The 23749-nt window shown below is 41.5% G+C and overlaps 2 protein-coding genes across 2 annotated transcripts; one reads left to right on the top strand and one right to left on the bottom strand. All coding sequences in view use genetic code 11, as the record gives it.

Annotated features, from left to right (window-relative positions):
- Window positions 1-574: 574 nt before the first annotated feature.
- Window positions 575-3048, bottom strand: EGR_02601 (CD63 antigen; the record flags this gene model as incomplete). The annotated part of the gene is made up of 6 exons (XM_024491850.1): window positions 575-724; window positions 2365-2475; window positions 2506-2601; window positions 2631-2705; window positions 2750-2938; window positions 2968-3048. The coding sequence occupies 6 exons, from the start codon at window positions 3046-3048 to the stop codon at window positions 575-577; spliced, it is 702 nt and encodes a 233-aa protein (XP_024353665.1).
- Window positions 3049-5842: 2794 nt separating this feature from the next.
- Window positions 5843-11799, top strand: EGR_02600 (P2X purinoceptor 4; the record flags this gene model as incomplete). Its single annotated transcript, XM_024491849.1, has 8 exons — window positions 5843-5970; window positions 6002-6235; window positions 6264-6334; window positions 6510-6696; window positions 7013-7157; window positions 7776-7903; window positions 9528-9684; window positions 11563-11799. The coding sequence occupies 8 exons, from the start codon at window positions 5843-5845 to the stop codon at window positions 11797-11799; spliced, it is 1287 nt and encodes a 428-aa protein (XP_024353664.1).
- Window positions 11800-23749: the final 11950 nt, after the last annotated feature.

Below are 23749 nucleotides of genomic sequence, written 5' to 3'. Positions count from 1 at the left end.
CATAAATGAAACCAATATTTTGGAACAATTCAGACTAAATTGCACTAGAATGGAGCGGAGTCCCACTGAGTTAGCATCGAATCGTATCAGCGGCTGTTGGCGGAACCGCAGATGCAGGACATTTGTGTCTGACCAGCTAGCTATAAACTTCTGCTAGTGGTGCCTCTGTCATATCCATGCGGCTTTTACAGGTCAACTCCCCACCAGTTAAGGAATTGGAGTGTTAACTTTATTACTCAGTCGTTAAGATACCAATTAGCATGACTCTAATTCGAATTTGCCTCATCTTCCGCCTCATATCGAAGGCCTAGTGAGAGGAAAAGTAGACGCTCGGGTTTTCAGTAATAACAGCACTTTCCGGTAAAAAAACAAACAAGGAGCAGTTATTAAAGGTTCTTTGGGCCGAAACTTTTTAAGCGAGTTTTCGCATGAGAGCTTGTCCATACGTCTCAAGAAGGATGTCCACGTAAAGCGGGAAAAATCCGCTCAGAGGAGCGGTAGCATTAACAACTGATAGGGGACCGTCAAGCAGGGAGGGAAGGTGGAAATGGAATTAAGTTCCAGAGGGCCAGGTCTACTTGATTTGGTTGTAGCGGTTCAGATTGCGAACGTAGAGGATAGCAAAGGCGAACGCAAAAGCGTTTCCCACAGACGCCACGAAGGAGGAAATTGACATCATTAGCATCTTGTGGTTTAAATATGAGGTTAGTACGACCGTACAGCCCTAACAATGGGAACAACTGATAAGAAAGATGTAAAAATACATAAAAGAATGTGTCTACGCACATACAGCATTTCGTAATTTCTGCGTAAACGTTAAATGCAGGTCCTAATTGGTGTTTTACAGGTTCTGGCAGGTGGATATTAGAACTTGCTTAGGACGTCTTGAAGAAGTATTGCTAGAATATTAGTATTCAGTTGGCTTAACTGAATACAGGAATTGGTGTGTGTTCGGTAATAAGAACATATATTGAAACACAGACCAACAACAAACACAAAAATGTAATAGCCTCAAATTAAATGATCCGATATTGAGGAATCTATGCTATCTGTACAAAAAACTACAAAACATAAATTAGGTGCGTTTAAAGCTACCCCCGCTTCTGTCACTTTTGCCTTGACTGCGCCAAATTTCGGTGAAAATCATCACAATAATGCTGAAAGATGACTTGTATGATCTTGAAGCAAAACTGCTGTTCCATAGAAACCTAAACTAACGTTGGACATAAAAATATCGAAATGCTATTCTACTATTTTATTCATCAAACAATAACCGCATCAACGTTCTAAAAACCAAATATCCCACGCAAAGTCACTTGCTCAAAACTGTAGCAAAACTCAAGACCACAAGGAGCAGCAAGTTAGGTGACTCTAAGAAATTCACTGCGTAGATTCTTTCGAAAAATTATTCAGACAGCTTTTTCAGGAGGTACACAAACTTTAAAAATTGCATAATGACCACCAACGATAGTTTGCTCCGTTTATCAGCTCCACAAATATACAAACTGAATTCATATTAGGTCAGTATTACCTAGAATTTGATATCAAACTTGCAGCTTCATAAAAACCTAAAAAAGTGTACTACTCCTCGTTAGGTGCGTGCACAGATCTCCAGGCACTTTGTACTAGCATTCCACTTTGACCATGTAAATCTAAAGCATTTACACATGAGTGATCTAAAACCATGAAAGCAGCACTTTAAATATTTAGCCTTTCCTTTTTTTGCTTGGGGTGAGTATAGGAAGTAGTGATTCAGACATGCTAATGATTTTGCCCAGGATAGCGTATTCGGAGAGTTGAGCCATCGTATCCTTACATGGGGATGCATTTGATATGGATATTCACAAGTATGAATCATTTAGCACGCAATTTATTCCCATCTAACTACCGGTTTGATGCGACCAAGTAAAGTGTACAATTTCAGATCAAAGCGTGCCGCGTACTAGCAAACCTCAAGGTAACACGTAGAGCAGTGATGGGAGTGGCTTACTCATAGGTAAAGGTGTCATTTCAGTTTACAAGAACAAAGTGGAGCGTTGCAAAAGTGTCTGACAGTGTTCGAGAGATGCAATTCCAATGTGGGAACAGCGATTCGTGATAATTATATGAAAAAAACTTCAATGTCATTCAATGAAATACTATTGCATCATAATATCATAGCAGTAAAATGGAAAGGAGTCTATACTGTCTGACCTTAAAACAAGTTATATTTCAATGCTCGTTCCTTAAGAATTAGAGCACACCCCAAAATGCTGCGTTGAAATTTGCATTATGCCGCACAAATTTAATCAGGAGCCATTACCTATTTGTTAAGTAAAACCTTACACATAGTTATTAACATCGTAAGACTGTCATAAAGTCTACCTTTGGGAAAATGTCTTTGTCCACACAGTTGGGCCGAAAACAACAAGAAGACGGAATTGGCAGACTCATATTTCTGTAGTCAATAGCACTGTTACTTCCACAACATTGAAACTAAATGTAAAAGTTGTTAAGCTCTCCTACCTCACTTTGAATGAGATCCATTTTATTCTTGGTCTCATTGCTAGTGGCATAATTGCTCACTAAGTCCTTCATAACATCAATGACATAGTTTTCTAGCTACAGAAGTAAGTAAAGAACACATTTACATTGTTTTTCAGTATCGCTGCTGCAAGTGAAATGCATATTTCCAGCAGGAGAAGAATGCACGTAATTCCTGCGTACTAAAAGGTAGATCAGCAATGCTTAACAAAGCATTAAATTTTACCAACTTAAGCATGCAGAGGTTATCTGTTTTGCTCCCATACACGCCAAGGATACAGACCAGTATTGTAGTAAATCCGATGCAGAGAAGGATAACTGGTATGACAACGTAGTTATAATTTCTCGTAAAATCATTTGATCGAAACCAGTGGATAAGATAACTAGCGATTCCTATAAGGGCAAGACTGACACACTTTGAAATAAAAAATAAACAAATCTTACAGTTGTACACACGATGGTAAGCCAATGCAACAGTTTTAGACATCTCAAAGAGGGATCATTAGCCTTTGTGTTCGGAGCCATGCTAAGGAACTTCCGAACGAATTAAAGTACCGGCTACTATCGTCTAGGTGATTGCTTAACAAATGGGTAATATAAACGCATCACAAATAAATCGATAACAGCATGTCTGAAAAGCATTAAAAGGTACCTAGAAGGTTAGTAGGAGCATCAATAATATTTTAGGGGCAAAGCTTTAGAAGATATAAGCCAAGAATGTAATATTAAAAAGCAGTTAATTAAATCAAGAGTGTAAGAATTGAATTTATTGTTATAAAGCATAATAATTTATGCATCTTAGGGGTTTATTTAGATATGGTTAGTCAAGTTTTGAGTTAATTTGGAAGAGAGTATTGATCATAAATTTAGGGATTTTGGACAAAAAAGTGGCAAAAATTTGCATAAATCAATGCAATGCCTTAACTTTCCTTCTTTAACCACTTAGGCAGTTTAGTCTTTGCAGACTGTAGTTTCACCCTGCGGCGTGTCGGTCGGACAGATTTAATGCCTCCCACTGTAGTAGTGCTCTAAGGCACCGCTGAAGATTAAAGAAGACGTAACACTTAATCTGAGTATGCGCAGCCGATGTGTAAACGGGCTAAAGCATCATGAGCATGCCCTGAAAAATAGAGTTACTGTATGAAATACAACGTCCGAGGCCCCTGATTGTCCGTTACCTAAAACAAATTGTTAAGCAATTAATCAACGCATAAGATAGTGCCCACCTGTTTAAGCGGTGCCGCTGGGGCTTTCCTTGGTCACACTCCTACGTTAGCTATCACAACGTAGTCAGTGCCGTAGGAAAGTTTACCCATGTACCAATTGCACTAGTCATCAAAACTGCGTTCATCTGGGAGGGTATCTGCGATTATGGTTTTTACCTTAGCATTTCCATTGCAACTAGAGTTTAGTCCTGAATGGGAACTGCATTAGGACACAAAGGTAATGTGCACGCCATAACGCATGCCCAACACTAGTGGCAGAGTCGTTGGCTTGAAAGCAGAGTTATGTAACAAAGAACTGGGTATAAAGTGGTTCTGTTTGGATAAAGTTCCGCGTCTATTCCTTCTTGTCACTTTATTCTCATTTCACAGCAGCCTAGCCAAATCTATTTAAGTTCTCCTAAGCAGTTGAGTGTTGAAGGAGGAGCTGTATTTTTATTTAATTGGCATCTTTTTTCATACAAGTTACGTAGACAAGTCCGCAACGGGCTCTTTTAGATGGTTTATCCCCACAGCTAGTGCTGCGTTAGTTGTTGATGGCATTTCTGCAGAAAACAAGATTAAATGCATGACGGAAATCGACGTCATTTTCAACTCTTCTGTCGGATGTACTTTTCCATCACAGTAATATGTGCAGCTTAGCAGCAGAAATCAGTACAGTTGTGCATTGTGATCGAATTTTCTTCTGCACCTATCAATGTTGTGCTCCAATTCTTCCATGAAACTGGAAAATAACACTTTAAACAAGCAATAAACGTATAGTTACTACATTGGCTGCAATAAAAAGCATTCCCAGTGCGATCGACATACATCCCAGTTTCTACAAACAAATGCAAATCGTTAAAGTCTCTTAACAGTAGTGTTGTTCCTGGATAGGAAAAATCTTTAAGGTCTTAATAAAAACTATTTGAAAATTGACAGTTGCCTTAACTTTCTTTCTTACAAGATGTCTAATAACATCTGAGCAAACACTTGGAAAAGCATATTATAAATCTGTCTGCTGTACCTGCAAGACAATAGAGCTACGTTAACAAGTAATGCCTCTCCCATGCACCTGGTAGCTAAGATAAGCATTGATGGATTGCTGGGAAGCACTGAAATGCAAATAATACAGCAAAATGAGTAAATGCAAAATGCTGGCCGAGTGCTGCTGTTTAGTGCTAGTTCTGTATTCACATACTTTGCTTTTATATGGATTTTCTAGCAACCAGGATTTAGAGAAAAAAAGCCGAACCCGATTTTTAGGGACATTTGTCCTAATTTCTACTTTTAGATGATAAATCAAAAAGTGACAAAAGAAAAGACATGCTACGGATAGGAGAATTGGTGATATAAAGCCTGTGGATATGACTGCCTTTGGTCGGAGAGCTATTGACAACTAAAGCGATGCAAGCCGTGAGCCAACTGGAAAGGTTTCGCTACAGAGCTTCCCCGCCGTACCTACATAAAGCTGTCAGCAAAGTAACTTCGCGACATGGCAAGGAAGAACAGAGGCGACGTCCTTTTCCCACGGATCCGTTTTAAATCCCGTGTTCCTACGTTGATCTATGGACACGTATGATAGCCAGTAAATACCCCTTGCCTGAGTCCAGTTCCCAAACCGAACAAAACAACAGATAAAGCTAGATTGCCAAGAGGGATCGGTGATGTTGCATAGAAATGTAATGACTGTTAAGACCGACTCGTCGGTGTTTCCTTACAACGCCAATTAAGCTGTGATAGCTGACGCGGGAGGTTGACCAAGTGGAGCGGCGGGGACGACGCTCAAAAAAGAGGGGGAGCTGCGTAAAACATTAATTGTTTGTTTAATGGTCAGTTTCGGTAAAGAGCTACTTCTGGCTTGGCCGTGGCACTATACCGTTTGGGTCGACTTCAAGGATTTGCCAGTATCCCTAATACCTTTACAAAGTTGGATGCGACACCATCTCCGACACAATCGCCTTACATCGCAAATTAAGATATTTCGCTTTAGCTTGATTATATTATAAAATTTTTGCTACAAACTCTGGATTGCAAGAATGAACTATTTTGTTCTAGCTCACCGCGAATGCTACATTTTTCATGAGTACCATTTTAAATTGGGAGGCTTTAGCAAGATGAACTGCAAAAGAGTCGCTGAGTTCCTCTTTACCTATGAAACACCAAAGATGGTGGAAATAACAAACTATAAAATAGGGATTTTTCACAGGCTTCTTCAAATTGCAATAACAGTGTACGTTGTCTGGTAAGATCACAAAAATTAAATGATTTTTCAGCTGGGTACTGATTTACGACAAGGGTTATCAAGAAAACGATGAAGTTGTGTCGTCAACTGTTACCAAGACGAAGGGACTAATGGTTGAACGGTGGGCTCAGAACGAGGAGGATGTAGCAATAATTTCCGACGCCGCAGATATTGTTAACCCTCCTTTGGAAAATAATGCGTTTTTCGTGACAACGCACCGAATAGTTACGCCGCGACAGACATCCAGTCGTTGTCCTGGGATAAGGTAGTTGGTTATTGCATTTACAGTTTAGAAATAGTAAAAAATCCTCATGTGGACGAGATGGTGATTGCGAAAAAATGCAATTATCCTTATCTGAGGCAGGTAAGTAAAGGCATTATCTACAAACCAATTATGTGCGGTTTTGGAGACCACATTTTGACTTTTGTGGTCGCTTTAGATATTGTACTTATCCATGTGCAACAGTTTTAATGAAGATTTAGTTTGCGCTCCTATCTCATTAGTTACCATGCAACTAAAATATTTTTCTTTCAAATAGGTGCACGAACAGGAAAGTGTGTAGATTTTCATGACGGGAAGGGTGTTTGCGAAATTTACGCTTGGTGTCCTCTTGAGAATGATACCATTGTTCTCAGTTACAACTTACAGACGCGCTTTGAGATGATTTCCAACTACACAGTCTACATAAAAAACGATATTGAATACCCAAAATTTCATATAAAAAGGTTTGTTTGACCAATATTATAATATTTTTATCATATAATACATGTCTTTTTCGATATTTAGGCAAAATGTTTATTACATACACTCCTGAGTGTGTGTTTTGTCCTTGCGATTGTGAAAATAAGGCCATTTTAACTTCTCTTGCGGATGCTTTTGGTTTGTTCAGAAAATTTAAGGTAACTACACAATAGGTTCATATTTTTCTGTCAGAACTTTAGAAATTTTGAATAGGATAATCTGCATGAAGCCCATAAGGCTTTAATCGCAGTTTATTTTATTATTTAAAAACCAGTGGACTCTGTTATTTGTGTATTTTAGGAGGAATCGTGATGCATGGGTATCAAACAAACCTCTCGGCTCATGTCGTTATAATCCCAGTGACGAACTTGACAAATACTGCCCCATTTTCAGGCTTGGAACAATTTTTGAGGAAGTTGGGCTGAAACCATCTGCACTTACCAGGGTGTGTCTAACTGTGATGTTGATGATGGTGAACCCTTTTATGTCGATTTGATGTTTTTTGATTACTATTTTAACGATGTAATGGCAGCCCTGGATCAGTCATCTTGATCAGTCGACTTCGGTCTTTAGAGTTAGTTTAAAGTCACCGGACCTCCGTAGCTCACTTTACCACAGTTTGGAAGTCAAATTTTCTTTTCAAGACGTTCCAATACTGCCTGTATTTTACAAAGGCCGGGATTGAATGAAGAAAGGTGGGAGGGTTTTTTGGCTTTTTTTTTCTTTACTAATTAGTTTTTTCACTCGAGAATGTTGAAAGATTCGACCAGGCATCTTCTACACCTGTCTTTGCCACAGTCGATCTTTCCATTACGCGTTAAAAAAACATAGATCGCCCTAAATAATATAAAATATTTCCAAAATTAACAAGACAAATGAGTTTAAAGGTGCCTATTAAGCCAATTGTTCATGGCACCTCAATGAAAGAAGGGACGAGAGTTTATAAAGTATTTGCATTTTCCACTTTTGTGATTCCTCTGTAATTAAAATGCACAGATCATTATATCCAGTCCAAAAGGATTTTTTGATGTGCATACCTACTTTTTTTTACCTGATTCTTTAGGGTGGGGTGATTGGGATCATCATCAACTGGGATTGTAATTTGGACTGGGGTGCCGGGAACTGCAAACCCAGCTACTCCTTCACCAATCTAGACGTGGACAATGACGGCAACAGTGGATTCAATTTTCGGTGAATCACTTAAATGCAGCCATTCAAACGCCACTTGTACTTTCTTTTCATCCATTGTTCTTTATGTAGCTACATGCGTACTAACATCACACCGTCAAGAAGTTGGGTCGCTTCAACAGCCCCAGAACAGCGTAGATGGTCAAATCCCGGTCGGTGGCATTTCGTATCATGGCCCACACTATTGTCCTAAGGGAACCTTTAAAAGTAATGCATTCATTACACGAGTCATACAGTTATTCATCGGTTACTTTTCCATACCGACATGCCAAACTGCCGGGCGCCGGAAGAATACCTGTTTTTTTTTCCCACCCTTCTTTGTCCCACTCTATCGCGATCTCCAAACACACTGGCATATTTCAATTGCACCGTTGCATACCTTTCTCTTAACTGACCTGGGGTGTGATGGAGCACATCCTTGAAAAGATTATTACCAAACAATAGCCCTTTAAGCAACGGGTTTTGACACCATTCTGGGCATGGAACGAAAATCATGGGAGAAGTTGCTTCTACATGCCATTGCTTTGAGGTTAACCAGATGAAAGTCACAATTTCGTGGCCCTTTGGCATTTCGCTTACTGCCTGAGAAAAGAAGTGGCGGTGTGTTCCGATCAATTTGGTTAGCTATCCTTTCTACTGCCACGCATTCCTTGTCGTTATTGAATTCACTTTCTGTCCCCGTGTAAACAGGCACTCATCTCACGGTTTGCATTGTTTTCACCCTCCCAATGATTCTTCACTTGGTTTTCCCCCACAAACCACAAGTCGAGGGTAATAAGTCGGCTTGTACAATGGGATTTTATTTGATGCTGATTTATGCTTTTTCGCGAGTAAATGTCGGTGGATCGGTCTTGCACTTGGCAGACCGGAAACTACTGTCTAAAGAGGAGGGATGTAATTACCATTACAAAAGGCAATACCATGTGCCAGATCTCCCAATTATATGCACTACACTGTGCATTTCGATCCCTGAGGCGATTTGCCCGAGAACCTTTTGAACTATTTTAAGCATTACCTACGCTACTTCAGACTGCTACTAAATGTCCGTTTGGTTCTGCTTTGCCAGAAAGGAGACTTTCAGGCTTGATTAGTTCCCCAATGCACCCGCCTCTGTTTTCACAAATTCATTGAAGTTAAAATCGTGAAGGGATGCGATCCACTAGACAGATACATGAAGCACCCAGTCCGTAGTCTAAACATGACCTGACTTAGTACTCTCCAAAGGTCAAGTGGTAAAATACCTTGTTTTACACTTCAATTATCTATGTTGTGTTAACTCCTGCGCGAACGCCTGATTCTTGATTCCTTCACTGATACTGATTTATTTACAGAGATGGGAGGGGGAAATTAGTAGTGCCCATCAGATTTAATGACTGAAATAGAGGTTTACAATAGGTGTGCCCACCCGTTCCTTCCAAATAACACTTTATCGACCAATCAGAGATTGTCAAACCTATCAAGAATAGAAGGTAGTGCGATACTTCTTGCGTTGCAGAGTATCTTCAGCCAGTCACTTGCTAATGTCAAAAAGAAATGCGCACTGCCTGGAGGTGCTGGTTACTTCGCCTTCAGACAATTTCGAGGCCTTGGGTAATTTGTTTTAAAGCAATTGGAATCTATATTCTAGATACGCATACCGCTATCGGGAAAACGGGACACTGTATCGGGATCTGGTAAAGGCTATCGGCCTACGATTCTCCATATTTGTCCATGGGCAAGCCGGGAGGTTCAGTATCATTCCCCTTCTTCTCAACCTCGGCTCGGGTCTGGCACTCCTGGGCATGGTAAGTTCAAACACTCCTCCTCCCACATCTAACCTGTAGATGACTAACTAAATGAGCATTTTCCTCTATCATTCATCAAACTCCCTATTTACAATCATTTTATAAAAATCTGCCTTATTTTCCCAAGATTCCTTCTCTCCTCGTGTCAACATTAATGCATCAACCTTAACAACGTCACACCCCAACAACAGATTAACCAATTACCTCCTTAACGATGTCATTCTTTCATCTTAATAGTATATGGTTCATTCTCATAAACATAATAGATAACCGGAGGTGGGCAAGTCAAGCCAAATGAATTAGATTAAGCACTTCACATGTATTACTTCCCCCGCAGGAAAGATCTTGATTCGGCCGTTTTGAAAATCCCACAGAAGAGGAATAGTTAGGATGAGCTCACACACTCATCCCCACGAGTCACGAGAAGTGGGCGATTGCTCAGTCTCATCCCACATTCGTGGCAAATCAGCTAATCGGTTAGGAAGGAATTGTTTTTAAGGTTAAGGGAGATTTAAAGGGTTTGTAAAACTCCCATGGATTAGAATTATGCATTTTGTTCATCAGCTAGCTTTGCCAGTCTGATGAATGAATAGCGCCTGTTGGGAGTTACATCTAACTAGATTCCCTGTAATGAATCATGAAAGCAAAAGGAGGTCCGCTTTTTTCCTCACGTGTACAGCGGAACAAAGACGGTAGGTTTGCGAATTTCTCCACGCACTAAAAAGGTGGGTGGTATGTTAACTAAAGGGAAGAAGTGATCTTTGCGTTTGCGGTGGAAGGTTTCTAAAAGTTGCTCATTACTACCATGAAATATTGTACTAGGATCAGCATCTACTTAAATGGCTTTGTGAGTAGCGCGTTCAGAACTGGGGCAGACTACGAACGTCTCGTAGGCAGCATTAGAAAGATCACCCAATAGCCGGATTCCATGAATTCCACAAGAGGTTTATAATTGGCACCTACATTGACTAAGGGGGCATAAGAAATGACATTCATTACGATTCATTTCCATACCACCTCAAACTTTCTCCCCATCCTTTGAGAGGGGACAGGCATCGGTCTTGACCTTTGTAAGAGGTGCTTTGATGGAGGTAGGTCGGATCTAAAACACACTTTGATAGTCTGTTTTGCTCTCATCATTAAAGCAACAGCGTCATCTTTTTCAGTGTATCTCCCTCGATGTACTTCGAAATGGCGCTTTTTCCCCCAACGGCAATCCGTCCACCATATGTGATTTAAGTACTCGAAAAGGCAGATAATTTGAAGATTTTTTCCAGCACTTCCTGTACTCTCTTAATACTGAATGCCATCACAGATTTTATGACTTAACCCAAGTAATGCTTGAATGCAGTAAACTTTGAATCTCGTTATAGCTTCCACTCTCTTCTGTTTGGACATAGCATTTGGCTTTTTTGTTTTCCGATCACATCCGCCTCAAAAAAAGAAAGAGGCTGCAATTATGAAATTTGGAGGGAAACTGGCAGAAGAGGCTCCAATCTTTTAGTCTAATGCTTACTTTTGCCATTTAATTTCACTACCAAGTAAATGGCATTGGGAGGACTTTAAAGGGTCCATACTGGCACTTAACATCATGAATGGGAAAATCCCATTTTAAAATGGACAACTGACTATCGATGAAGGCATTTCCACGAACAACAAACTCTGACCATGCTTAGGCTAGCTATCTAGTCCAAAGTCATTTAGTCACGTTCGTAATTTTTGCGTCGAGCTGCTTTCCGATTTGGATGGTGCCTTCTTTTGGTGATTGTTATTCTCTACAGCTATGTTGTCTAGTCCTTCTGGAATGCACGATGTGTGTTACAATTCACGAAGCTTCGCCCGTTCACTTACTATCAAGAACACATATTTTCCACCTAGGCGCCAACGATTTGCGATATAATTATCCTGAATATTGTTGGCTCAAAGAACGTCTACAAGGACGCGAAATTCGAGGTGCTCACGAAGGACGAGATCAGCACTGGAGTGAGAAAGTCAATTCCTCCAAGTCATTCAAGGTATGCGATTGAGCTCAACTCCAGCCGTGGACAAATGCCTCCGGCTGAGTCCCCGAAGGGCGGTGTGAACGGAGATGAAAATCCCGTGAGGAGGAGTTGAAGATGTCTTCATTCTCACCCAGCGTGTCGTGATGTGCTCCCCTCTAATGTCGCACCATCTACAAGTCAGTACTCTTCTCTCCATTTGAGCTACATGCAACGATCCATGTGGCAAACACCGTGCATGTACTTTGATCCTAGTTTACCATTGCTTTGTGTTAATGTGTAAAAGGCGGTCACTCCAACCACTGCATCTCCATTCGCCATGCTGCTAACCAGACGACTAACGTCAATGCATGGAGGGAAGTGTCGATAGAAGTGTGTGCTGTACCGACGAACGTTCACCTCGAATAATCAAGTTTATTGGAGAACTGAGGTTGACTGTTCTTTTGTTTAATAAACTGGTGTTTTGTGAGAGAAACTCTCTTCTCGATTTCGATCTCACCGTCTTAAAATTCCAATTCTAATTCCGAAGGTAGTCTTATCTTACGTAATTAGAATTATTCTATGAAAGCGTGGACTTTAGAGATAGTGAATCTCCTAGTCTGAGCCACCTTGTGATTTTGTATTCAAGTCGCAAATATTTAATAAGGAGGGTAAAAAAACTGCGATGAATATTGCTTAAAAACGATGAAGCGAGGAGTGGAATTTACACCATTTGAATCGCTCATGTCACTGTTTGCCATGCATTATTAAGTCATAATTTTTGTGAATTTGCTTCACCTCAAGGCAAGCAGTATGGACTGAATTCCAAAGGCAGATACAGTCCCAGTTAATAAAATTCAATGACCACAGTGGCGCCCTGAGACTCTCCTGAAGGCGAAGGAAAGTGTAGTAACAAGGCCTAGAGACCACTGGTATGGTCTAGAGGTTATGCTGACCAGCGAAAGTACTAAGACAGGGTCTTAATTGCCCGTAAGCAAAAAACGAAGGGTTAAATAGATAATCCTAGTGTTACACAGCCATATGCTCCTTTTGAGTGTCGTCAGGAATTCCCCTGTTTCACCACTCGCGTGGGCCATCATACTGCAGTTAATACTGTTGGAAAAGCACCGACGAGCCAACCGCGCCACTCATCGAATTTGCGTATAACTGAGGCGACATTTGACTGCAACCTTACCAATCCTTCTCTGCGGTTTCACTGGATCTGGAGTTTTTTCCTATTTGGAAATTGTATTGGAGAATAGGGTATGTGCAGGACATCTCGTATGTCTATCGCTGGTGGCAAGAACACTGACTCAATTGCATGGCCATTCAGTAAAGAACGGAGGTCTAAAACAATTCCATGGGAAGAAGTGTCGTGTCTGTCCCTCCTTGCCACTTTGTTCCCACTTCAATGCTATCCTGTCATGTCTATATGTGTTCTACCCAGCTAGTTGAGAGGGGGAGGAGGTGTGATGAATTCACCTAGTTGATCTCTTCATATAGGAACAGGGACAACTCCATAATGAGCGTCTCTTTTGTTGCTGATAGCACTCACGAGGAAGGCGAGACTAAGGCAGTCGCCGAAGATGGACATCATGCTCAACCCTTGCGTTGGGGATCGTCGCCGATTCTCCCATCCGCAGCATATGCCCTTCTTGTGCCACTTTAAGGCCTTACATTCGGGAATAGAAATCAGGCAAGATGTCCTTCAGAATCGGGCTTGCTTTCCGCTGCCACTAATGTAAGCCCCACGTTATTCCCGAAGACGAGAGAAGACATAACACTAGTCCAGAATATGTATTGTAGACATACATTAGCTCTGGGGGATTACCAAAATGAAATTTTAGGCCAGTAGTTCAAATATTATATCAAGAGCATAAGTTGCCCCGGAGGCAAAGTATAGCACATCATTGAGAAGTTGACTCATCATGATTCCACAGATGGGTTAAAGAAAAGTAGCGCTTGAACTTTTCCTGAAGTGGAATGCAGGCATAAGAGTTGGGCAGAATGTGTTTTGGCGCCCAGAGGCCATACCGCTGAGCAAAGGAAGAATGGCAGAACCTTAGGTGCTCCGTTACCAAAAGAGTGTTAAACAAAGTATTACAGGTAAATAGAAGTTAATTGTTCCATGACTAGTCCAAAATAACTCGTAAACTTGCATTTGCAAGTTTTTTATTCTCTCTGTTCAAAATGCCAAAATTTTTTTTATATATCTGGCTGCAGACTTATCCGTGAACAACATCAGATAGGGTAAATTAATGATGACATTGTGAGAGTAAAGCATTTTTCCACTGCCGAAGCAAATCAAGCTGCTCTTCTTCATTTATTCGCCTTACTACAGCCAAATTCCTCTCCCGATCCGGATTTCACTTCAGAATTGGGGTAAATAAAGGAGCCTTATCAGAATTGAATAAAGCAAGCATTTATCATTTTGGTACCCGTGGCTTTCTGAAGAAATTCGTAATTTATAAAACCAAAAATATTTAAGGAATGGCAGGAGGAAATTGGCTTGATTAGTAATACCAAGGCATTTCTGGCCCCTCAGCGCTTGCTAAAACTAAGATACACGACAAAGAAAATCACAGTGGCTGGAAATTTTTTTGCACTCTTATCAGGTCCGCCACGTGGGCGTTTCGTGGGGATGCTACCGCGACTGGTATTTATGACCGGTCGGGGCCGTGACATCGGTGCTACTTTCTAAAAAGCAACCCATTTGGAAGGCACAACTGCCCGCCGCAGGAAGCAACAACCACTTAACTAAAAGTGCTAAACAGTAAATAGATGTGTCTAAAATGAATGGGGAGTTGCAAAGGCAGAAAATGTTAATGAATAGAAGGATGAATGAACGGTTGGATGCATGCAAGATGGACAGATGCATACGAGAGGGATGGATGAATACGGGATTGGTGGATGGATGCACACGAGATGGTTGGTGGGGTGGATACGGGATGGATGGGTAGATATGGGATAAACCGATAGATACATACGAGATAAATGGAGGGATAGGGGATGGACGCATGGATAGGAGATGCATGAATGTGTACGAAATGGATGTTTGACGGATGGATGCAGGGAGAGTAGAAAAGCGAAAGAATTAGTAAAATCGGGGACAAATGCACCAGGTTGTAGAATATAGACAACAATTTAGCAATTTATAATGCGTGTGACAATGATTACTTCTTGTAGATGGTACAAATAATGTAAAGCATCAAATAATGCTTGCAGTGGACATGGCAGTACAAATCACCGGACGTAGATGAAATACTTCAATACCTCGCCTTCCTTTTAAGTCGCCCGTTTGCAAAGAAACCGATGTATACCGCGAGTTGAGGTAGCCAGTTTTAAGCCACGCAGGCTACCTTTTTGTGACGGCCAGCATTATACGAGGAAGTGGTTGCAAATTATCAGTGAAGTGGAAACGACTCGGTAAAGGCGTATAGGGGAAATGGGCAAATGGAACGGGTGAGGTAGGTGTCATTTTGCAACGCTAATAGCAGTCCATTAATTTCGGAACGCATTAGTGTATCACAAATCGGTAGAGATCCAACACCAATCGCTGGCATTTATCCCGTGCCCGATTCGTTAATTAAATATTACCAGTGTTGTAAATATTGTGCACCTATAGAAAAACTTTTTCTTAAATTGCCTGTGCAGGAATTAGCTGCATCTAAATTTCTCAATCTTATTTATTTTTGGTGCACCTTAACCGTTTCATCTTTTCAATGCATTAAACTAAAAATGAAAACTAATTTCGTACCCTGGGAAAGAAAGGTGTTTTCATCCCATCAGCTAGTTTTTAGGCCTTTCGTTCTCAGTTTTTAAACAACTTGACTGTTTAATGACTTTTAACTTGAATATAAAGATTATTTGGTTGCTCTAAGGTGGAATTAAAAGCACTATCCGTGGTGCACAGGAACACCCTGTTAAATTAAGGCGATGGAACATTTACTAGGAGGTCTCACGGAATGACATTTTTGCTGTTCAAAATTTCAATACTTCATTTTTTTGCTTAACTCTCGGTTTTGGCAGCGGGACACTTTGGAGCTCCGTCATTTTTACCTCCACCAGTAGCTCCTATGCCCTTCTCAAAGCCAGTGATACATATTCTGCCTCAGAATTACATCTTTTTTCGTCTTTAGAGAGGTCTCAGTGGGGTACATTAGTGGTAGCGGAAAGCAAACTCGATCCTAAACCGCAACCTCCCCGGATCCCATTGCTGCTTAGTAAAGCTCATCATGGCGGAGGAAGAGAGTGTGTTGCGGGTGGGAAATTCTGTGACAACACCTAACGGAAGGGTTTGGGCAAGAAGTCTACCTTCGGCAACTGCCACAGCCTCGTGTTCTGTGTAAATGCTATCAACAACTAGAGCAGCACTAGCTGTGGCCATAAATCATCTGGAAAAGCTTTCTACGTAGTTATCAGTGTTCCCTGTGTGAAGATGTCAATGAAGTAAACATGTGATATTGTTGGATAGGTTGGATAGAACCTAAATAGATAAGTATGGGTGGGCAGTACTGAAGTGAGAATGAAGTGACAAGGAGGAATAGATGCCAAACATCATCTCTATGAAACTATTTTTAACTCAGTTCTTAATTAAATGACTGTGCTTTTAGGTTACTATTCCTACGACTTGGGATGGACATACACAGTAGCCTGCACATTTCCCCATTACAGTTGCCAAACAGGACGAAACTCCAGATTCAGTGGAATTGTGAAACGAGATCAGTGACGTGGCAGTCGGATATCTTCCCACTTGCGTGAAAATTCGGTGACTGGTGCGGTTGGCTCTTGGGGCCTTTGCCTGCACTACCGATTGCGTTGCGGTGGCCGAGGTGGGTGGTTGACCAACGTGAGCGCTGGGGGACGACACAGTCAACCGGCTCAGTTGCACGCAAGCTAAGTGACTGGCGCGGATGGTTCGTAAAAGTTTCTGTTACACGTCAGCCATATATATTCCGTGGTGGTGTTACGCTTTCTTCCGTTTTTAGGGAGCCCGGGGTACCGCAAGAATCTTTCAAAATATGAGTATTTTGTTTAAAATTCATCTCTTGATTCTACGCTAAATATTTCCTAGGGTTGTGTTTTCTGAGAGGATAGCAGAAGGTCCTTGTCTTTACAAGAGAATTGGTCTTCGCACGGCTGAAGTCACTTCCATGGAACCTTTGGAGTGTGGATGGTACAATGAAAGGTATCAATTCAAACCAACTCACTGAATCATTAACTGTTTACTGTTTTGATGTTGAATCAACTTAGAGAAAATCATTTTAAGTTAGATTGGAAATGTCATTTGTGATTTGCAAAAAGCCTTCAGACTGTCGCTCAAGGGGCCTGGATTTTGAAGATCATAAATGTGGAAATAAAATATCATATATTTCACTCAAGCAAACGAGGCGAATTTGTCACGTAACATTGGCTTTACTTCCGACAGACAGCGGGTGTTTTGACTAAGTGAATTCAACGAAGGAAACCCTACTTGAGTTTCTAAGAGGAAGATTTTTAAAAGTGTTGGAAGATAAAAAAGGATAAAGGCTATCAGCGTGCGTCGAAAAGATCTTGCCTGGAAACTGTGCGCACCATTACTTTCGCAGAGAGGGAGTCAGACTTTTGAAGCTAAACTTCCAAATATTACAGTTAGTGTTAACCATTCGTTTGTCGTTATGCTCCATTAGGGAGATTGAAACCATTCTACCATTCAAGGTAGGCGGAAAGAGATGAAAAAACGAACTCTTTAAATGAGGCATCATATAAGAAGACGCAACTGGAAGTCAGGCCATTCAAGAAGGCAATGGTGTGTCACTCCAAGCATTTAATGTACGTTTTAGCCAAGACAGATATTGCGTGACGTTTGAGGCAATTGTTAATCTGCATTTCTTCGGTTAATAAACAATTAATTCTAAACGGACATCATTTTATGAGGACGTGGTGAGAAATGATTCGGTACGGCCCTGAAACGCGCTTAATCCTGAAGGCCTCTTCGAGATCTGAGACTTGTGGCCCTTCCGCTTTCAGGCAATGCACTTCAACAGATTTTGAATGTTATTCGCCAACATTCGCGAGTTTGTATCATCACCTTTTTATAGCGTTTTCTCAAAGTACTTTTAAAAGTACTGGAAGGACCTCGGTAGCCTTACCCTCACTACCTCTACTTGATTGAAGTAGTAGTATCAATGTGAATGGACACATATACCACTTTACCAGGCAATAACATTAGGCGGATTAGGGCGAAAAATAAGTTGCTGTGAGTGCAATCCCGAAAATACTGCGAATTCCCAGGTTAATGGCATTTGACCACTCTAATGGGTGGCATTTTTCTCCACTGACATATTCCCACTAGTGGTCAATTATCACATTTCCCTCCTAGAGAAGAGAAAACGAAGCTCATCACTTTCTCTTGCAAAAGATGCGAAAATAAATGTTATTCCTGATGCCACAAGTGGATAGGTCTTGGCATTTAGCTATTTCTCCCAGCCAGTCGGTCTACACATGCAATTACGTACGTCTTTACAGGCATTTAGCAAAACGGTTTCTGCCTCGCGCAGGCACTTAAAATGATTGATCATATGCTAGGTGTTATTACCACCTCTCCCCATTCTTGGCCAAACACCGATTTGGTCGTCCATTTGTCAAGGGGACCTTCAAACAAGGCTTTCGACCCCCAACATACGTAAGTTGGTTAGTAGGTTAGAGAAATGCATCTTGCAGGGAAGGGAGAACGCCTAATGCCTATGGGAAAATTATAAATGGATCCACTGAAAAAGAGGGCGAACCAGATAACTTGGACAGAAGAGGACAAAAAAATCGCGTTTCTTATGGGTAGATGTTGTCGTGCTCATTCGTGTCCTTGGCAGTCAAATTGCTTTGAAGTGCTACATTTCGTACCACCGCACTTTCCTCCCACATAATGTGACTCTTCTGTTTCTCCCATCTTACTATGGGGTAATTTTCTGAACGACACGGCTCATTAAATCAACATATTTACGCTAAGCCTGAAAAGCAAATAGCTATGTGCAAGGCGAGCCTTCAAATAACGGTCAGGCCGAAGCAATCATCCACCCCCGTTTTCAGGTTTTTTCACACGACTTTAGGACAGGTGTCAGCGTTTTGTGCTCTTGACACAAGCGTGAGAGGACACCTAGCGGGCTGCAATTAACAACATGAAGAGGAAAATTTAGTTGATGACGAACTGATTTGACAGCAGTTGACAATTTAGAGGTAACGAGGCAGACAAAAGAATTCGATTTGTAAAATTAGAAGGTATACCTTACCAGGTGCTTTGAAATACGGGAATTATGCTTAACAGCGTAATTTCTTGAAATTCAATCTAACATGCAGCCACATTACGAAATGTAACACTACTATTAATTGTTCAACAATTCGTTTTGGTTTCGTGCGTACCTGAGGCTCCGACTTTTGTAACTCCGCCGGCCGACCTGGCCTCCGGCCCACACCAGTAGCCCCAAGCCCTTCTCTACGTCAACAATACACATTCTGCCCTAGCACTATGGTCGCTTTTAACCTCAGAGAAGTCTCGATTTGCTGCATTGTTAGCAATGGAAAGCAAACCCAATTCTAAATGACAACTACCCTATTTTATATCATTAAATGCTAAACTTTAGCGTGCTGCCGTCGGAAAAATCAGTTACGACTCCTAGCAGAAGAGTTAAAAATGCCGTCTACTTTTGGCAACTGCCCAAATTCCATGTTCTGAAGAAAAGATATCAACAAATGAAGCGACAGTGAATACCTGGAAATTTTGTCATGGAGCGGTCCACGGCACCCATATGAAGAGATCAAGTAGGTAAATACGCTATACCTCCTCCACTTCTCTACTAGCTGGATAGGACCCAGATAGATACGACAGGGTAGCTTTGAAGTGGAAATAAGGTGACAAGTAGGAACTGATGCGAAATCGTGCTCCGGCGAAACCGATTTAAACGCAATCCTAGGTTTGCTAACTCTGCTTTTAGGTGAATGTTCTTGCGACTAGCGATGGATGCACGAGACGGCTTCCACATTCCCTCTTCTCCCAATACACTTGCCAAAAAGAACGAAACTGCAGTTCCCGTGAAAATGACAAGAAAAAATCGGTGATGTTGCAGTCAGGTATCGCTTCTATTACGCACAATTTTGATGACTGGCGCGGTCGGCTCGTAGCTGCTTACCCTACAGCGCCAACTGCGTTGCGCTGAGGACGATGCTGAAAAGGGATGGAGGTCTGTCTAGAACTTGGATTACTTGTTGATCTCTTCGTTTTGTGTTCTGTCGCCCTTGCGTTCCCTTATTTGCATTTTGTTAGACGACACGGCCTCCGTACCATCCTGGTAGCTACCCATTCCCCAAATACGCGTTGGTGATACGCAATTTGGCTGAACATTATAACTTCCTTTGCCTTTAGAAGGGTACTGGCGGCGCTACTGAACACTTGATTTATGAATTGGAGGGCTCGTAGTGATAACTTACTAAAATTCGGTTCAGTTGTAAGTTGTAAGTTAAATTTGCATTATAGGGAAATTAATCAGCTTAAATTCTTTTAGTTGTTCGCCCTGCAGTCCAACTCGCGCATGGGCTAAATAAAAATACAAACAATGCCAAAAGTCACAACAACATTGGTGGTGCCACCCTTGGTAAAGGTAAAGGCGATGTAATGAGGAATGGGGTCCAAATGCCCTGAAAAGATGAGTTCTTCGAATTACATCTCAAGCAAGCATTTAAATTGCTGTGTAGATAATTGGCTCTACTTCTCGGAAGACAAAAAACTCTAAGGGGATAATTTGTCACTTCTGTCGCAATTGCTGCCAATCGGCGTAGCCTATACACTGCCACTCTCCGAAGTGCCTTTGGATGCCCAGTCTGGCCATTTCTGCCCGCCTATCGCGAAGGAGGAATGGATCTGCGCACCGGTGATGTGATCACGCTTATGCAAAGTGTTTGGATCTCGTAAATGTCCGTTGGACATCTCTACAAGTTCAATCGTGGTAAAGTACAAGTTCATTTTATCTGATGTTTCCTGACATGAATGTTTGACCTCTTATCGAACTGTCCGACCTCATGCACACTTTTAACAAGGCATCGTCTTTCGGTGAAGTGATACCTCCGATTTTATTACAACAACGTTGTTAACCTCACTCAGCGGTTTCGAAGCCACTTCTACAGTCTTTGCCGGAGTGCAAAAGTCCCACCTGAAAATGGTAACTTTTCTTTTCTACTACACCCGTTTTTGGCTTTGTGGGCTATAGATGCTGCGATAACATTAATGAATGCATCACTGTGATTCAGCGTATCAAGGCCCATTTGAATAAATTTTGTTGAGTTTTTAATACGCCAATTCCTATCTATCGGAACAGTAGGGTGGAATGCATGCAACTGCCTGAGCCACTTTTCTCTAAAATCTCCCATTTATTTAGGCACTCATTACAAAATTTAGAACTTCAGTGCAATAGATGCTTTGGTTTTAAAATTACCCGTTTCAGAAGGGTTGAAGTGCTATTACCAGAAGCACTGCCCATGAAGAATAAAGGGACCAGTTTTAGATTGATAAAAACAGCAAATCATCAGTTGTTTATGTAATGTTGCTTATTTGTTTAAATCTTTGTTTTGATAACGCAGACACTTAAGGCTCTGCGGTTGTACTTCCGCTGGGCGGCATGTCCTCCATGAAATGCCAGTTGGGCAAAACATATTCTGCCCAACTGTTAGAGCTTCTTTCGCTTTTTGGGAAGTCTCGTGGGGGGGGGGGGCTACAGTGGTGGCAGCGGAATACGAATTCGATCCTGACGGGCAGCCACCCTGATTCCCATAACTGAATGATAAACATCAACTTGACAGAAGAAGTACAGATGCTGCAGATGGGAGAATCTGGAACTACCCCTGGTAGAAGGGTTGATAATTACTTCCACCTTCGGTAAGTGCTCCTGTCCTGTATTCTGCTGGAATGCTATCAATGGCTGAAGCGATCCTAGCAGTGAATACCTGGTCAGTTAGTTATGAGGCTGTGTACGCGGCCTGTTTAAAGATGTTAATGAAGTGAGTAAGTGATACCTCCTCCACCCCTCTAATAGCTTGAGAAAAGCCACATAGATAGATATGGCAGGACAGCATTGAAGTGGAAGCAAAGTGGCACAAACGGAACACGCAAAACCGTATCCACGCGAGACTATTCTAAATGCCGTCCTTTACTAAATGACTGTCTTTAGGCCAATGTTCTTATGATTAGAGGTGGACATACTTGATGGCCAGCACATTTCCTCTTCCCCTCAATGCAGTTCCCAAGCAGGGCGAAGTCCCAGATCCAGCAAAATTTCCACGAGGGATCACTGACGTTGTAGTCAACTATCAACTCAGGTTCACGCAAATTCGATGAATGGCGCGGTTGGTTCGTGGGCGTTTGACATGCAGTACCGACTGGATTGTGATGCCCGACGCGAGAGATCGACCGAGGGGTTCACTGGGGATGGCGCTTAACCACAAGAGGGGACTAAGTGATTCTTCGATTATTTGTTTAACTCTTCGGTTTGTCCGCGCTCAGAGCACTCAAGGCGCTGTCTTCGCGCTTCCCCGGGGCTGCATGGTCTCCATTCCATGCCAGAAATCCCACAGCCATTCTGTAAATTGAGAACACATCTTTTGTCTTAATATTACCACGCCTCTCTTTTTCGAGAAAGATCCTGCAGTTAGCGAAGAGAAAAAAGGTTTTTGAAGCGGCGCGTTAGTGTAACAGCGTTTTATTTGTGCGAAATTATTACTAAAGCGAGCTACACTGGCGTTGGTGTGCTACATGTTGCCAAATGTTTTACAGAAAAATTGAGCCATTTTTAATTCCCGTAAATATAAGCGGTATCGTTAATAAATTTTCCACGTTGTGTTACTGGCGTTTAATGAGGAAATAAAGCTTAAACGCGTTTTACTCCGTTGGACAGGTCAAATAGCAACGAGTGTAATCGCGTCTCGTTCTTAATTTTTACCTTTAATCTAGGGGAATCCCAAGTGGTGCAGAAACAAGTGAATATACATCAAAAAGTCTACTGTGAGTAAAGCGAATGCGATGACTCTTTTTCTACAGTGGTCCGAGGCCCAGATGTGTACTCAGGCGTACAAAGACTCAAACAGATGCGTCTCCCACCTAAACGGTGACAACAGCACCACTTTCCAGCCCTCATTTTGAACTGCATACAAAATAAGTCATATAGCTATTTACTTCTTTCCGGAAATTTACAGTGCTAAATCAAACAGGATGCACTGACGTTCAAGCGCGACAGATAAAAAAAGATTAGGATGATTTGTATGAAAAAACTAAATAAATTAGTAGGCAATGTTTTAAAGCCCATGCTCTTGCAATGAACCATACGTGAAATACGTTGTTTGTTGTGCACGGTCAATGATCGGCTTCATTTGAGTTCCCGTATCATTATTAATGTAAAACAGATCGTACGAAAACAATTCGACTGAAATCTAGGGATCGTAATGCTGACACTTATTACATCTGTACTTATTAATACGCAGACAATAACACTTTTTTGTAGCGGATGACAGGTCGCCTGAACAAGTTGCTTATCATGTTATGGGGACTACAAAGCATGAAAACCTCCTGCGCCAATATCTGATTAGACAAAAAGATTCACAAAACCCTAGTCATTTACACAAGAGTCAATTTAAGTGGCTTAAAAGATGTACAATTTATGGCAAATTGTACAAATGTAGCGTGAACTATTAAGTCCGATATATTGTCAAAAGTTTTAAACGAGATGAATGAAAGGAAGCAATTCCCAATGCCTTTAGCACGTACGCCTATTGGGATGCAAGCATTATTTTAATAATTACACTCATTCAATCAATGGAATAATACAAATAATGCAACTGTCATACACGTTCTGTAGGGCCCCACGGCGCTGAATATAAATTCTGCTCAAGTATTGTGTCTCCATTCGTCTTCAGGGAGTTTCAGAACGCTAAATAATCGCGCAGAACAGATGTGTTCACCACAAAGAAGGTATTTAGGCTACTGGCATGGTCTGAAGGTCAGCCGACCCGGCGCGGTATATGGGCCAAGGCAAAAGTGGCTCCGAGAGACGAACAACCATCGTATTACA

Source organism: Echinococcus granulosus, assembly GCF_000524195.1.
Source record: "Echinococcus granulosus chromosome Unknown EG_S00012, whole genome shotgun sequence".
Classification (NCBI taxonomy): Eukaryota; Metazoa; Platyhelminthes; class Cestoda; order Cyclophyllidea; family Taeniidae; genus Echinococcus; species Echinococcus granulosus.
Note: the sequence above shows the minus strand (reverse complement) of the source record. Positions and strands in the feature narration are given on the sequence as shown.